The sequence below is a fragment of the Zeus faber genome (assembly GCF_960531495.2).
Source record: "Zeus faber genome assembly, chromosome: 7".
NCBI lineage: Eukaryota > Metazoa > Chordata > Actinopteri > Zeiformes > Zeidae > Zeus > Zeus faber.
This window is the reverse complement of record NC_137203.1, coordinates 7070714-7084733: the sequence shown is the minus strand read 5'-3', so window position 1 is coordinate 7084733 and position 14020 is coordinate 7070714. Positions and strand designations below refer to the sequence as shown.

Genomic DNA, 14020 nt, shown 5'->3' with positions numbered 1-14020 from the left:
TATTAATTTCCATTATTACTATGCATTATTGTAACGCACTTATATTTTATTTGAGCATTCTGTCCTTTTTCACATCAGCAAGGCCTTCATTTAGAACAGGTGTCATGAGGTCTTGGCTTCATGAGGACCCAAACTCAGATTCGGGAAGAATACAGGGATTTATGCAGTGGACCGATGACTCAGTCCGCCGCATAGGATGCTGACAGTAGCAAGAGGCTCATTCCACCGCTGCTCGATACGGGAAGAGTTCAGAGTTACAACAGGGATGAGAGGGTCCGAGCCTTTGTTGCAATGGTGGTGCTCCGTTGCAAAGGTGGAGGAGCAGAGTGATCAAGCTGATGTTGAGAACCTAACTGTAAATACAGAGGGGCAGTCAGTAGAATGTGTGAATGTTCCAGCGTCCAAAAGAATTCATGTGGAATATTTGACCACTAGAGGGTGCGCTCGTCTATCATCACTTGACCAAGACAAACCAAGCACATCCTATCGGAATCAGTCCCTTTCCGGTAGAGCTTTCCGTCTGATTTCATCACCGTGTTTTGCAACAGTCTGCTACCTTAAAAGTCTGATCAACAGTTTTGTTGCGTACAAAAGAGGGGGCAGCTTATTCATCTTCAGATACCGTGCAATGTCTAAAATCAAAATCGGACACGACTGACAGCACCCGTAAATTGTTTTCCTTTCTCCCTCCACAGTGTCGGACAGTCGAGCAGGGGCCGGTGGAGGGGGTCCAGGGTTAGGTGGGGAGTCCTCCCAGGCCCGTTTCGCCTCCTCTCTCCCCGCATACCTCCCCGTCCAATGCCAGCTCAGCGGCGCTGACTCCGCCTACTTCCTGAGGGAGGCCAACCAGGACGTCATGCGGAACGGCAGCCTATCGTCTCGCACGGAGCCCTTTTTCCTACTCCAGTTGGAGCCCGGCATGGGAGCCCCGTCCTCCCTGCCGTCCGTCAACTGTAGCTACGGCAACGTGAGCGCCGAGCAGCCCATCCCATTGGAGCTGCTTCAGGGCCCGTCTCCTCATCTGCTGTTGACGACCAATCTGGTGACCCTGAACTGGAAAGTCAAGGGTCACGTTGTGATGCCCGTGGTGGGATCGGCGCGTCCTTGGATACAGGTACTGCTCCTCTCGTCGGTTCCCTTTTTGCTAAATGAAAAATTAATCCCCGACAGAGCTCGGCACTCGGGTGACCTGCGTCAGACTTGCACAGACAACATTTAGAGCAGTTGCGTAGTAATAGCTGCTGTTTCAGCAGCAGCTCAGATGTTTTTATCCTCCTCCACCTTGAGAGTACTCTCTCCACCTTGCTTGTTCCAGCCGCATATATCTGCTTTTACTCACCTCCGTCTGTATAGGTCTGCATAAACCCCCCCAACCCAGCTACACCTGTGCCCCAGGGCCTTGTATGTACATGGAATAGCCTATAATTATTAAACAACTTATATTACATTATGCATTAGTCAGAATACTTTAATTGCATAATTGTCGCTTAGGAGTTCAATTTATTCCTCTATGAATCTCAATCCGACCTCTTTATACCCAAGGTGCTGTTCTACCTGGCAGGGCGACGTTGGGATGAGCCTGACCCGCCTCCTCCAGCTCTGCTGCCCTGCGTCAGGGCTCTGGCCATCCGGGACCCCAGCGAGACGGGGCCCTCTGCCGGCTGTCGCCTCGTAGGCGTCCCCGGCGTCTGTGTGGTCCGTCTGGAACTCCCCACGGCCTGGTTCTCTACAACACAATTCAGAAGGAGACCCCCTGAAACAACTTTACCCTCAGTGGATGTGTATTACTCTATCGTACCTGTAGAGGGGGCCGGTCAGGAGTGTCCCCCCATAGTTCACGAACCCTGGAGGGGCCTGAGCCCACAGTTTGGGCCTCTCGGATCCCTAGGAGCCATGGGTCACAGTGGACAGTGGGGCCCCCTAGTGGACGGAGGCCTTCAGGACATGCAAAAAGTGGGCTCTGTGTCGCTGACGGTGGGCCAGATCTCAGCCAGAGGAGAGCGGCTGAGGTTGGACGACAACGTGGAGGTGGTGGTGCCTCCCAGCCCCGTGCGGCTCGGCAAGACGGTCGCCTTCGGAGTTCGCATGAGGACGGATTCTGACGTGGAGCAATTCACTTTAAGGTAGGGTCCGAAAAACCAGCCAAGTCTCAGCGGGTTGTTGTGAAAATGTGATGAAAGTGTTTATGTAATGAACAGAGGAACTACATTTTTAACCAAATTCCCGGTCAATTTTTGCTCAATTTTACGGATCTAAATTCTGAAAGATAACAAGATTCCACGGCCAAACCGTCGCCCGGTGTTTTAAAAGACGCTCTTTGTATGTTAAAATAGTGTCATATACATTTTCCCCCAAAAATGCCGGATTTGTGCGTGGACAAGACCACAGCTCCTTATGTCCACGGAAATGTCCGTCGCATATGAATGACGTAGACGAACGCCACCGGGTCGTGTGTCACTGTAGTTTTTCCCAGGACTTCCTGCTGCTGATTCCAGCTCCGCCGCCACGGAAACACAAACCGCACAGTCGCCGCGACTCGACTCCACGGCACGTCGGCACTTCACCTTTTGTTTGGGGGGCAAATTTTCAGTTACGCAGGGAGGAAGGAGGTAGAATTCATAGCCTGTGACGCGATTTTTGTGGCGGTGAATTTGGTAGGGCCCTCGTCATTAATGATTATCAGCAATGGAATTGAAGAGGGAAATGACAGATTTTCTCCAAACCCCTGAAAGGCATCAATATGTAACAGTATGTCTTCTCATTCTCATTTTTTCGCCCTGTTTTTTTCCGACCTGCATGCAAATATCGCAGGCTGCCGCGTTTGACGGCTGTCACCTCTGTGTACTCTTCCCCCTTCAGGAGCCGGCAATGCAAATAACACCCACATGAATATTCATAAGCCGTCTGAGAGTGAAACCAGGAAAAAAAGGGAAGGGAAATTGAGAGAGAGAGAGAGAGAGAGAGAGAGAGAGAGAGAGAGAGAGAGAGAGAGAGAGAGAGAAAATGAGTGCAAGAGGGATATTGCAGGGGATTGACACAGAAAAATGGTTATATTATCCATATCCCGTGGCTCACCTGGTGGAGCGCGCACCGTTTTCGTGCGCGGAGCTGAAGTCCTCGCCGCAGCCGGCCCCCGGGTTCGGCCTGAGGCCCTCTGCTGCATCCCCTCTCTCTCCCCTGCCTCTCCTCTCCATCTACACCGTAACTGTCAAATAAAGCATGAAAAATGCCCCCCCCCCCCAAAAAAATATATAATAGTAATATATATATATATATATCCAAATGTTCGGTACCTCGAGTGGGTACCTGCTGGACGGGTTAAATGACTCCTCTAAATAGCTCCTAACGGAGCAAAACCCAGAGGAATTATATTTTTTAATGATGTTAGGACCCTCGGAACTCATGTCCCATTTGGCCAATGGAAAAACTGTGCAAAAATATTTTTTGCCGCCTTAATCGAGTCTAAGTTTGTGTATATCCTCATCACTCCCCCGACTTCAGGGACTGGTGGCAGACAAGTGACAGATGTTGTGGATTTATCATTTGTTGTCGGAGGAATCCCAGCACACGGCGCCGATGCTGGTTGAAGCCTCGTTTTAACAATGGACACGGCTCCCGCGGGACGGGGACTGTCGGTGAGATTTGAGTCAAACTTTATGCAACTTTGGGAAAATCTTTGGAAAGACGTTTCAAGCGCTCCTTCGAGCGCACTTGATGTTCCTTTGAGTCCTAGAAGCGGTCGGTAAGAGAGGGTCCGTTACACAGGGTCCATTTCGTACGGTGCTTCTTTTACTTTGTTCAGTAAGGAACGGAGTAAAACCAGATAAAAGATGCAGCCTAATCCAACCCGAATCCAAAATAATAAATCACACTGATTCCTTATTTGGAGGAACGGGGCAAAGGGCCGCACAGCGGCACGGGTCGCTGGCGGACCGATCAAGGGTGTGCTAGTGCGCCGATGGGATGGGCCCCTAGGAGCCACTGGGCCCCGGTGAAGCTGCACTGGTTGCACCAGCGATAGTTACAACACCTATTTATTTATTTTTTTATTTTAAATGATATCGGCCCCAAGGAGCTTTGGCCCACCGGGAAAATTCCCAGTGTGCCAGATTACCAGTCAACCCCCCGGGTCTCACAATGCATTATGGGATACGCTCTCCAGTGTACAGTGGTGTGCGGTGTTTCATATCACAATATTTCACTGGATGTACGGTAGTATGTCATCCTGGTGCTTTTAACATACTATTTCATCCTGCTATGGCTTCTCACTTGTGTGTGGGAATGCTGTGTGTGTGTGTGTGTGTGTGTGTGTGTGTGTGTGTGTGTGTGTGTGTGTGCTTGTGTGTGTGTGTGTGTGTGTGTGTGTGTGCGTGCAGGTCTGTGTATCGGTCCGTTTTTATTGCCGACAGAGTGGGGATGAATATTTTCTTGTCCTCTTTTTTCCTGCTGAGCATCTCTGCCTTTGTGTCCTTTTTTCAGTTTCCATTCGTTCGTGCTCGCCTCCGCTCCTCCATCCTCTCCAATCCCCTTTTCATCCCTGCTTCAATCTTTTTCTCTCCATCTCCATTTCCATTTCCACTGCATTTTGTCTCTCTCCTGCTTTAGTTGAAATGACTCTCTTTATTATATGTTATATATATTTCTTCGTTTGTCTGTGTGTGTATGTGTGCGTGTGTGTGAGTGCGATATACATTGGAATTTTATGTGAAGTGTGTGTGTGTCAATGTGTGTGTTTATCTCTGATGAACGTACAAGTTAATGTGTGCGTGTGAGAGAGTGTGTTAATGTGTGTTTGTCTATCGTCACATGCATTAATGTTTGGGGCATGTGTGTTTCTGCATGTGCATATCTGTGTGTGTGTGTGTGTGTGTGTGTGTGTGTGTGTGTGTGTGTGTGTGTGTGTGTGTTTGTGTGTCCCTGCGTCATTCGATCCCATCATTCAGCCTCTTAGATAGAAAGGTTTTACAAGGTTGAGTTCAGGAGGAAGAAAAAAAATGATAATTAACTATAATTTGAACACACTGAAGTACACTATATGGTAATTAAAAGTAATACAGTTTTCACTCCAAAATTAGTGCGTTAACCCACCTTTTTCAAATTGGGTAAAATGTCAAAAAATTGGCCATTGACACCTTTCCACCTTTTCACGCTCCACGTCACGAACACGTGGGAAAAGGGGCGTGGCATGAACGACCCAACACTACAGTAGAAGCAGCGTGGAGCACCGGCAGCACGGATACTCCATGAATACTCCATGGATACTCCACGGATACTCCATGGATACTCCACGCTGCCATGGCGGGGAGCGTTGGGGGGTTCTCCCCGCGGTGCGACTCCCACACTCACTACATTTGATGCTCCACCATGCGGAAAAAAAAATCAATAACTTCTGATTTTGGATTCTAAATGGGATATGAAATGACGGAATGATACGCGGATATTTCTGTCTTTTAATGCACCATCGTCCGGAACTTCAACACATGTCGCGTTGCGCAGGCAAAGGCCCCAAAATGAGCGGGTCGACCCCCGTGTCGTGTTCACATCAGAGCCGGTCGGAGGTGGAGCCGATTAAAACCAGAGTCTATTTCCGGGTCATTTGACCAGGGTGACGGGGTTTTTGGTGCAGTGGGGAAGGGGTGTATGACATCGGATTTAAATCCCATCTTCGGACGCCCGCCATAGGTGCTCTGCACTCGTGCCGCAGACACTAGTTTCACTAAACTCTCTGCAGTTTACCCAAAATAGGACATTGTTGTGCAAACTTTGGGAGCGTCTCGACTGACTCATTAGCTGACGAGCGCTGCCTGAGAAAAGGGCAGCGCTCGTCAGAGGGTTTCTCTCGGGGAAGGAGGCGAAACGCAGAGGTGGTTGAGCTTTAGGCTGAAACCGTCCCTTAAAACTTGGGATGTTTTGGAGAGGGCCTTGACTGAGCATCGCAACGTGTGTTTTTTTTTTTTCGGTAACTTTTAAATATCCTTCTCTTCAGGAAACATTCCAGCTCTGTGCATCCTCTAGATGTAGACATTGTTTGGCTTCCCTTGTTTTGTGTGTGTGTAATGTGTTTTTATATCATTTTATTTGTTCTTTGGGTTCTTTATCCATCACTCACGTATTGCTTGGTGTGGAAAAAAAGGCATTACACAAACACTCAGTGTCATTTAAACATGCATTTCGGGTTCGGGAAAATCCTTGAATGTTTTGTAAAATGCTGAGTTTTATTGTTTTTCTGTCTGGCTAATGGGGTCACAGAGATTAGTATCTCAGATGTTAAAGAGCTGCCCGTTGTTTGTGTATCATTGTTTGGATCAATCACTGATAAAGGTTAAATGTTGTGTGTGTGTGTGTGTGTGTGTGCATGTGTGTGTGTGCATGTGTGTGTGTGTGTGGGCGTGTGCAAAGAGTCAGTGGAGTGTTCTGGTTCATTGCAGTATGCACACTGTGATTCCCTCCCGCCAGGAGATCGCTTGTGAAAAAATGACCGCTCGCCTTCTCGTCGCCCGGTGGCAAACCGCCGGTCCGCGGCACAGGGGTTGGGAACCTCTGCTCCACGGAGCCCGTTTTATGAATCATGAGTCTTAAATAAATATTAAACTTAAAATAATTGTTGGACAGTCGTTTTATTGATTTAAAGTGTCTCATAAAAATGTAAAATTGTACGGAAATCCTTGGAGGGGCTGCGCCGTGCACCGGCAAGGTCCCCTTAATTTCATTGCAGTTACTCTGATATTTGCGAAACAAAATCACTGCAGTGAAAGTTCTGTCACAAAACTATATTGTTTGACGCATCCTTGCGTGTTTTTAAGTGTGTACATGGAAATCCTGGAGCTTTCTCAGAGGGTCGACGGCGTACACCTGCCATTCAATATAGACTACACCACTGCATCGAGGGATTAGTAGGTTATTCCAGGGATCACATGGAAGATGTAGTTCTAAGGACCCGCTTGCCATCACACACACACACACACACGCACGCACGCACACACACACACACGCACGCACGCACACACACACACACACACACACACGCACACGCACACACGCACACACAGACAAAATCTACAATCTATTTTGTTCCCTAAAGCTGCATTGATTTCACCTCAAATTCCCTTACAGCAAGTAAAAATGCAAGAATCAATGTGTGTGCGTGTGTGTGTGTGTGTGTGTGTGTGTGCGTGCGTGTGCACATTATTTGTGTCTACGTGACTAAGTCTTTGCGTTTAACTGTGCTTCTCAATGAGCACATTCGTGAGAGAGAGAGAGAGAAACAGACAGACAGACAGACAGACAGACAGACAGAGAGACAGACAGGCAGACGGACAGACAGAGAGATGGCTATTGGGGCTTTCATAAGGGTTTTATACAGTAGAAATATTTGAGAATCATCCATTAACGACGTGGATACCACGCGCCGATTAGAAACCTCTGGAACAGTCCATGGAGTTGATAAGGCTGCATCACCCGAGCGTCGTTCTGCCTCAATCTCAACATTGTGCTGCGTCACGGCGTGCCTGCGCCGCGGCGAGGTCCCGGCGTACGGCGGGAGGGCGGGCGGCCCCGCTCCTCCCGTCATCCGTCCTCTCTTCCCACGCTGTCGCACCCGGGGGCTGACGCTCCACGAAATGATGTGTTCTTCACCTCCGCTCTCGCCCCGCGCCCGTCCCTCCCGACAGGGATGGATTTACGCTGCGGCCCCTCCTCTCCCCGATTCCCTCCTTTCCCCGACGCTCGTAAAGCCACTCGTCTGCCGCCGTCGGCGCCCGTAGGCATCGTCGCGGCGAGGTTCCGCCCTTCTCCGGGCTGTCGTCACTTCCTGCGCCGGTGGAGCTGGCGACCCGGCGGTTTGGCACAGAGGAACCTGGCTGAGGCTGATTCACCGTTTTTAATCAGCGTAATCAATGTTGAAAGGAAGCCGTTAAATATTTACAAGTGACTAATCAAAGTGGTACGCAACTGACCATCAAACAGAGAGACAGGTCGATGAATACATAGACAGACAGACAGATAAATAGATAGATAGACAGATAGATAGACAGACACACAGACAGATAGATACAGTAGATGGATGACAGACAGACAGATAGATAGACGGACAGAGGGACAGACAGGTAGGCAGATAGATAGATAGACAGACAGACAGGCAGATAAATAGATAGGTAGATTGATAGATAGATAGATAGTTAGACAGACAGACAGACAGATAGATAGATAGACAGATAGACAGACAGACAGATAGATAGATAGATGGATAGATAGATGGTCAGACGGACAGACGTTCATTTGTTTGTTCAAAATCTTTGGCAATATTCTTTTAATTTGATAGATAGAGAGATTGATAAAAAAAAAGATGGATACCATCAAATATTCTTGTGTACTTTACTGTATCGCACCCATTTCTGTTTTTGAACGTACGGCTGCCCATCATTTTTTTTTTTTTGCAATATACAAAAAAAATTAAAAGCTTCAAACATCGGAAATATCAAAGGTTATAGTAGCTGTTACCATGGTTTCTCCAAATACCACCAGTAATGTGAACTGGTCTAAATAGGGAGTGATATGTATATGCGTGTTTTTTCATTGATCTGTGAACCGATAGAGGCTAAAATCCAGATTGGTTGGATGTCTTAGTCCCCGCCCCCTACAGCACAGAGCCACACCCACTCAAGCACTTGAACAGGGGTAACAGCAGACGGGCTTCGGAATCACGGAGCGGCAGAAGAGAGCGAGCGCTTTCAAGGGTTAGCGTCAGTTCAACCCACATGGGGTGCGGCCTCCGAGCCGGCGACACCCACACCCAGGCGGAGCCACGCCCGCCTCCCGAGCATCTTTCCGAAGGACGAGTGAAAACCTCCGGGTCTCGGGGCTCTTTGAGATGCCGTCGGCGGTGCAGACACGAAGCCCCCCCGGGCTCCCCTTCGGTTGTGTCTCGCTCTTCTCCGTCTGTCTTCGACCCCGCTCTGTGGTTCCAGCGTGAGAGCAGCCTCTTCAAAGTGCGCGTGGATGCTGCTGTCAAGTCTCTGAGCTCCAGTGCGACCGGGCGGCGCTTCCTCCCGCCATCTGAGGGATAAAGGCCAAAGCGGCGGCGGCAATTTGCTGCGCTGTCGCCCTGCCCAAGCCGGGGATTTTTTTTTTTATAAATAAATAAATAAATAAAAAAGAGTGAAAGGAGCGATCAAAAAACTGCAGCGTCAAAGACGACCACGGGTTCAAGGGGTCGGAGCTGTAAACGGCTTGGAGAACGCGGGGATTACAGCTGGATGCGCACACACACACTTATACAAACACACACACACACACACACACACACACACGCACACACACTTATTCACATGCGCACAATTTTACACACACAAACAAACTTATACAGACAAACACACACATACACACACACACACACACACACAGATACACACATTAACACAGTAGGCGTCTATACACACACACATGTATGAAGTAGAAGTCAGACCTCCAGCCCCTCCCTGTCTGTCTCACTGGAGTCTGACCATAAATCACCAACCAAACAAGCTCTTTTTAACAATTTAAAACCCCAGCATGTGCACACGCACACAAACAAATGCACACGCACACACACACACACACACACACACACACACACACACTGATGCACACGCGCACGGACATACAATTAAAACAATCTAGGTCTTTCTTTCTCACTCTCAAGTGTGCAATGAATCTTTTTCACTCTTTCTTAGCACATGCACACACACACACACACACACACACACACACACACACACACACACACACACACACACAACTCCCCCCCCACACACACACAGATACACACACCACCCCTCGCCATACACACACACACAAATACACACACAACCCCTGCCCCACACACACACACACACACACACACACACACACACACACAACTCCCCCCCCCCCCCCACCCCACACACACACACAGATACACACACCAACCCTCGCCACACACACACACACACAAATACACACACAACCCCTGCCCCACACACACACACACACACACACACACACACCCCTCCTCCTCTCCTCTTGGATGGACCATGAATATTCATACTTGTGGTATTTGCTTTGCATCGTGAAGGAGATGTCTGAGGTGACAGACACGAAACCTCGGCAACCAGCAATATTTATGTGTGCATGTCAGAGAGCGAGAGAGCGAGGGAGAGAGAGATTAATTAAAGGAAGGAAAGAGAGTTCATATATGTATGAATAGAGAGGATAGAATGAGGTGGCGGCGGGACGGGGGGTTTGAATGCGGAGGGGCACGAATGGAGTTTTGAGCCGTCCGCTTTGATGCAAATTTAGAATTTGCACCTAAGAAAACCTTAATAATAACAAGGGACCGACCGATGTATTGGTAAGCTGATAATATCGAGCTATGTTTTGGGTTCCTAAGAACTATCGGTTTTCATTGAAATGTCACAGATGTAGATTCAAGATTCAAGATTCAAGATTCAAGATTTTTATTTGTCACATACATATACATACTTCCATACATATATGCAGTGAAATGTAATATATGCAGTGAAATGTAATATATGCAGTGAAATGTAGTGCTGATAAAGGTTATACTCTAGCATGAAGATTTTGAAGCCACAATTAGAAGTAAGTACTAAAGTACTAAATCCTGAATGAAGTCAATATATAAGAGTAAATGTAATATTTGGATAATTGTCGAGAATGGGCTGGGTGGAACAAGCCCCGGAGCAGATAGACATGTGTCATGACACAGGCTCCTCTCCTAATCGTGTGTGGGGATGGGGGTTTTTACCTGCAGCTCTTTAGACCGACCAACGAGCGACAGGCATGCAGCCACCCTGATCCCGATCGCCTCAATCCAGGTCAGGTTTGGCTGCTCAAACCCCACCATCCCCACACCACGATAACCATTCAAGGATGGTCAGCGTCGACAGTAATCCTGCTTGGGTTTAAGCCCTAGATCGCTGGATCTATCCTCAAATTGTTTTTAATAAGACTAAAAGACAACAAAAACACAACAGCAATAAATTAGGATGAGGGATGCTTTTTTATGACAATAATAATTATTTGTGTTACTGTTATTTGAGTTAATTATTTTAATGTTTCAAACTGATTTATCTGAGTTAAATTTTAATTTAAAATATTTATTTTGTTATCATACATTCAATTGTACCCATACACATTCATGTGTATGAACACATATTTGTTCAATAAATTAGCGTTTTCCTAAAACCGGTGGCCATTTATTTTCAGCCAAAAGCTGGAAATATATATATCTTTATGTCATCATTTAGAAGACGCTTTTGTCTTAAGCGACTTCTATACATACAGTGATGGACGCAGCCTTCAGGAACAATTTGGGGTTACGTTTCATGCTCAAGGACACTTCAGCACTCTAGCAGGAGGAGCTGGGGGATCGAACTGGCAACCTTTCGGATTACTGGACGAGCTAGACGAGCTACTGCCCCCGCCATCTGAATTTTTCGCCTTCTTAAAATCAGTACCGATATCGGTCGGGCCCTGAAAAAAAGTCTAAATCAGGCTCAGACTGCATGAGCAACGCCCTATAATGGACGTGATGACATCACATTACCCCGGTCTTTCCATTAGTTCCCTATTATGTGATGTTAATTTCAAAGGCGGCTGGAAATTGAAACACCGATATTTTCTCCTGTTTTAAACCCAAAAGGAGCCAGTTGAAAGGGCCTATTATGCTAATTTCCACTCTATATATCTTTTACTCTGCGACTTCAGTAGAGTAGCTTTGCATGAGTCACAGTTAAAAGAAGGAACATTGTTTATCTTATACTGGCTGTTTCTCTTCTGTCCGGTCCAGCCTCTCACCGAAACAAGCCGTATTATCGCCTCGTCTCTTTAAAGCCCCGCTCCCTAAAAGCCCCTTTCTTCTGATTGGCCAGCTCATGGGAAGCCTGGCGAAGCTTCATTGCATGCGCCCAGTCTGCACTGAAACTCCACTCACAAGCCGCTGGGTCCGATCACCAACACAAAGACAAACATGTCAGTGATGTGATGTTGTAACCGTGAAGTTGTTGCCCTTTTTCCCCGCAATAAGTGACCTTGAAATGCTTCAGTGCTGGGACGCAGGGCATATGAAGTCCGGGCGCATGCAACACCCGTTGCACGCTGCCGTGTTGCTGGTGTTTCGGCGGCGGGGAGCCGAGACGCTCCATCCGGTGTGGAAGCCGGTGGCCCGATAATGTCGGCATGGATGGGGAAACAGATTCGGAGCGTTTGTCCATGGCCGACGGTCCGGAAGGTCAAATTTCCACCGTAGAGGAGATTTTTTTTAAGATAAAATGTACGCACAGTCTGCGAGGGTGGATTGGGCGTGTCCCGGTGCTCCCTGGGCTCGCTGTGCCTGGAGCGGACGACCACAGGAAGAAAGCCATGACGCCAGCTGGCGCAGAAAGCAGGAAAAGACGGTGGAAGCGTCAGAGCGTTCAGAGCGGCCGGAAGCCTGAGCCTTTTGTTCACTGACATTACTTCCTCATCAGCTGACCTCATTATTTGACACTTTGGCCACGTCTAATACGAACATCCCACATTGGAACATTATATGTATGATGGAAAATACAGACAAGCGTAATAGGTGCCCCCTTTAAGATCCCCGGACGGAGCCTTTCTAGTCGTTTCTATTCCAAACCTGCCGTCATGGCTTCTGCATTTAGGCCATTATGTTTTTTGATCGCTGCCCCTGCTGCAATACATTGATTCCACCGTCAGATCCTACATTTTTGACCAACCACACGAAGATTTGTGCAAAGCGGCACTTGTCTTTGGCTTTTGTACTTTGGACGGCAAGTCGCGAGTCAGCCGTGTACTGTATAGAGAATAATCCTCCCCCGTTTAACAACCATGGGGGCGGTTGCGATGTGCACGAGCTCTCCTTTTTATCTTGCCGTGGCGTCGCCAGTACCGGGTGTTGAATCCTTTACCGCACGACCATATCTGCCTCGAGATGGATCGAGTCGCTGGCGCGCCGAGATGACCTTCAAAAACTATAAAGTCACGGCCAACGCAGTGCGAGGGAACCAAAGAGTTGGCTTCCAAATGGCTTTCACAAAACCTTTACAAAGCCTTCCCAATTTCACAAATATTTCCACAAAGCCGTAGTTTGGTCGGATACGGGTGGAGTTCACTCCGTGTAACTATCTCTATATATTGGCAGCTGAATTTCCATGGGGGGGGGGAAACGGCGTTGCTTGGACACGCCCGGTGGCTGCGCCGGGTAGTGCGATCCCACGACGCCGTCTGAAGCCAATCTCTCCGGCTCAAACGAGACGGGATTTAAATGCATATGTGCACGGAGCGAGGGGTGGGGGGGGGCTAGGGGGAGATGGATGAAGGGAGAGAGAGAGAGAGAGAGAGAGAGAGAGAGAGAGAGAGAGGGAGAGAGCGTGCCTCTGCCAGCTCTGGTTTTTGGGGACGCTTGATATGTTAATGAAGGCCGGTTGTCACAGCTCCTCCATTGTTCCCGCTCCGGGTCTGCTCGCAGGATAGCGGCGTCGCGGTTTAAACGAGTGTTTCCGGCGTTTACCTCGGCCTCACCCCCGCGGTTAGACGCTGGAGTTGGGGGATAAGTTTGTTTTGCTTTTTCAACGAGCCGGCGGGAAAACAAATGATGTCTTTTGACCAACGCGAGGAGCGGCTTCCCCGCGGAGGCCGGCCGAATAACATTTTCTAATCCCCCGGCCCGGGACGACGCGGCGGCCGCACGCGCCGCGGGTCGGAGGGGGACCGCCGCCTCGTCCCAATTCATCCTCCTTTTTTTTTTTTTTTTTTGCCCTCCTCCCTTCCTCCCCCGTTCCCTCCTCCCTTCATCCTTTCCTCCCCTCCTCGCTCTTCCCTCCCTCTCACTGCCGAGTCGCCCTCTCCTTCTCGTTTTTTTGTTTTGCCACCGTTTTGTTCCCCCCCCTCCCGCTCCTCCATCCTCGTCTCCTCTCTCCTCCCCGCCTCTCGTCTCCTCGTTTCCTCTCCTCCTCCTCCTCCTCCTCCTCCTCCACCCCCTCCC

General features: G+C 48.7%; 1 protein-coding gene across 1 annotated transcript in view; it reads left to right on the top strand.

The window, feature by feature from the left end:
- Window positions 1–856: 856 nt before the first annotated feature.
- Window positions 857–14020, top strand: part of LOC307233277 (transmembrane protein 132B) — a gene marked incomplete at both ends in the record, with an annotated part of 171009 nt that continues 157845 nt past the window's right edge. The window contains 2 exons of the mRNA XM_080004577.1: window positions 857–1114; window positions 1543–2123. Coding sequence (XP_079860703.1) covers window positions 857–1114; window positions 1543–2123 — 839 coding nt within the window. The remainder of the gene's footprint in view (window positions 1115–1542; window positions 2124–14020) is intronic.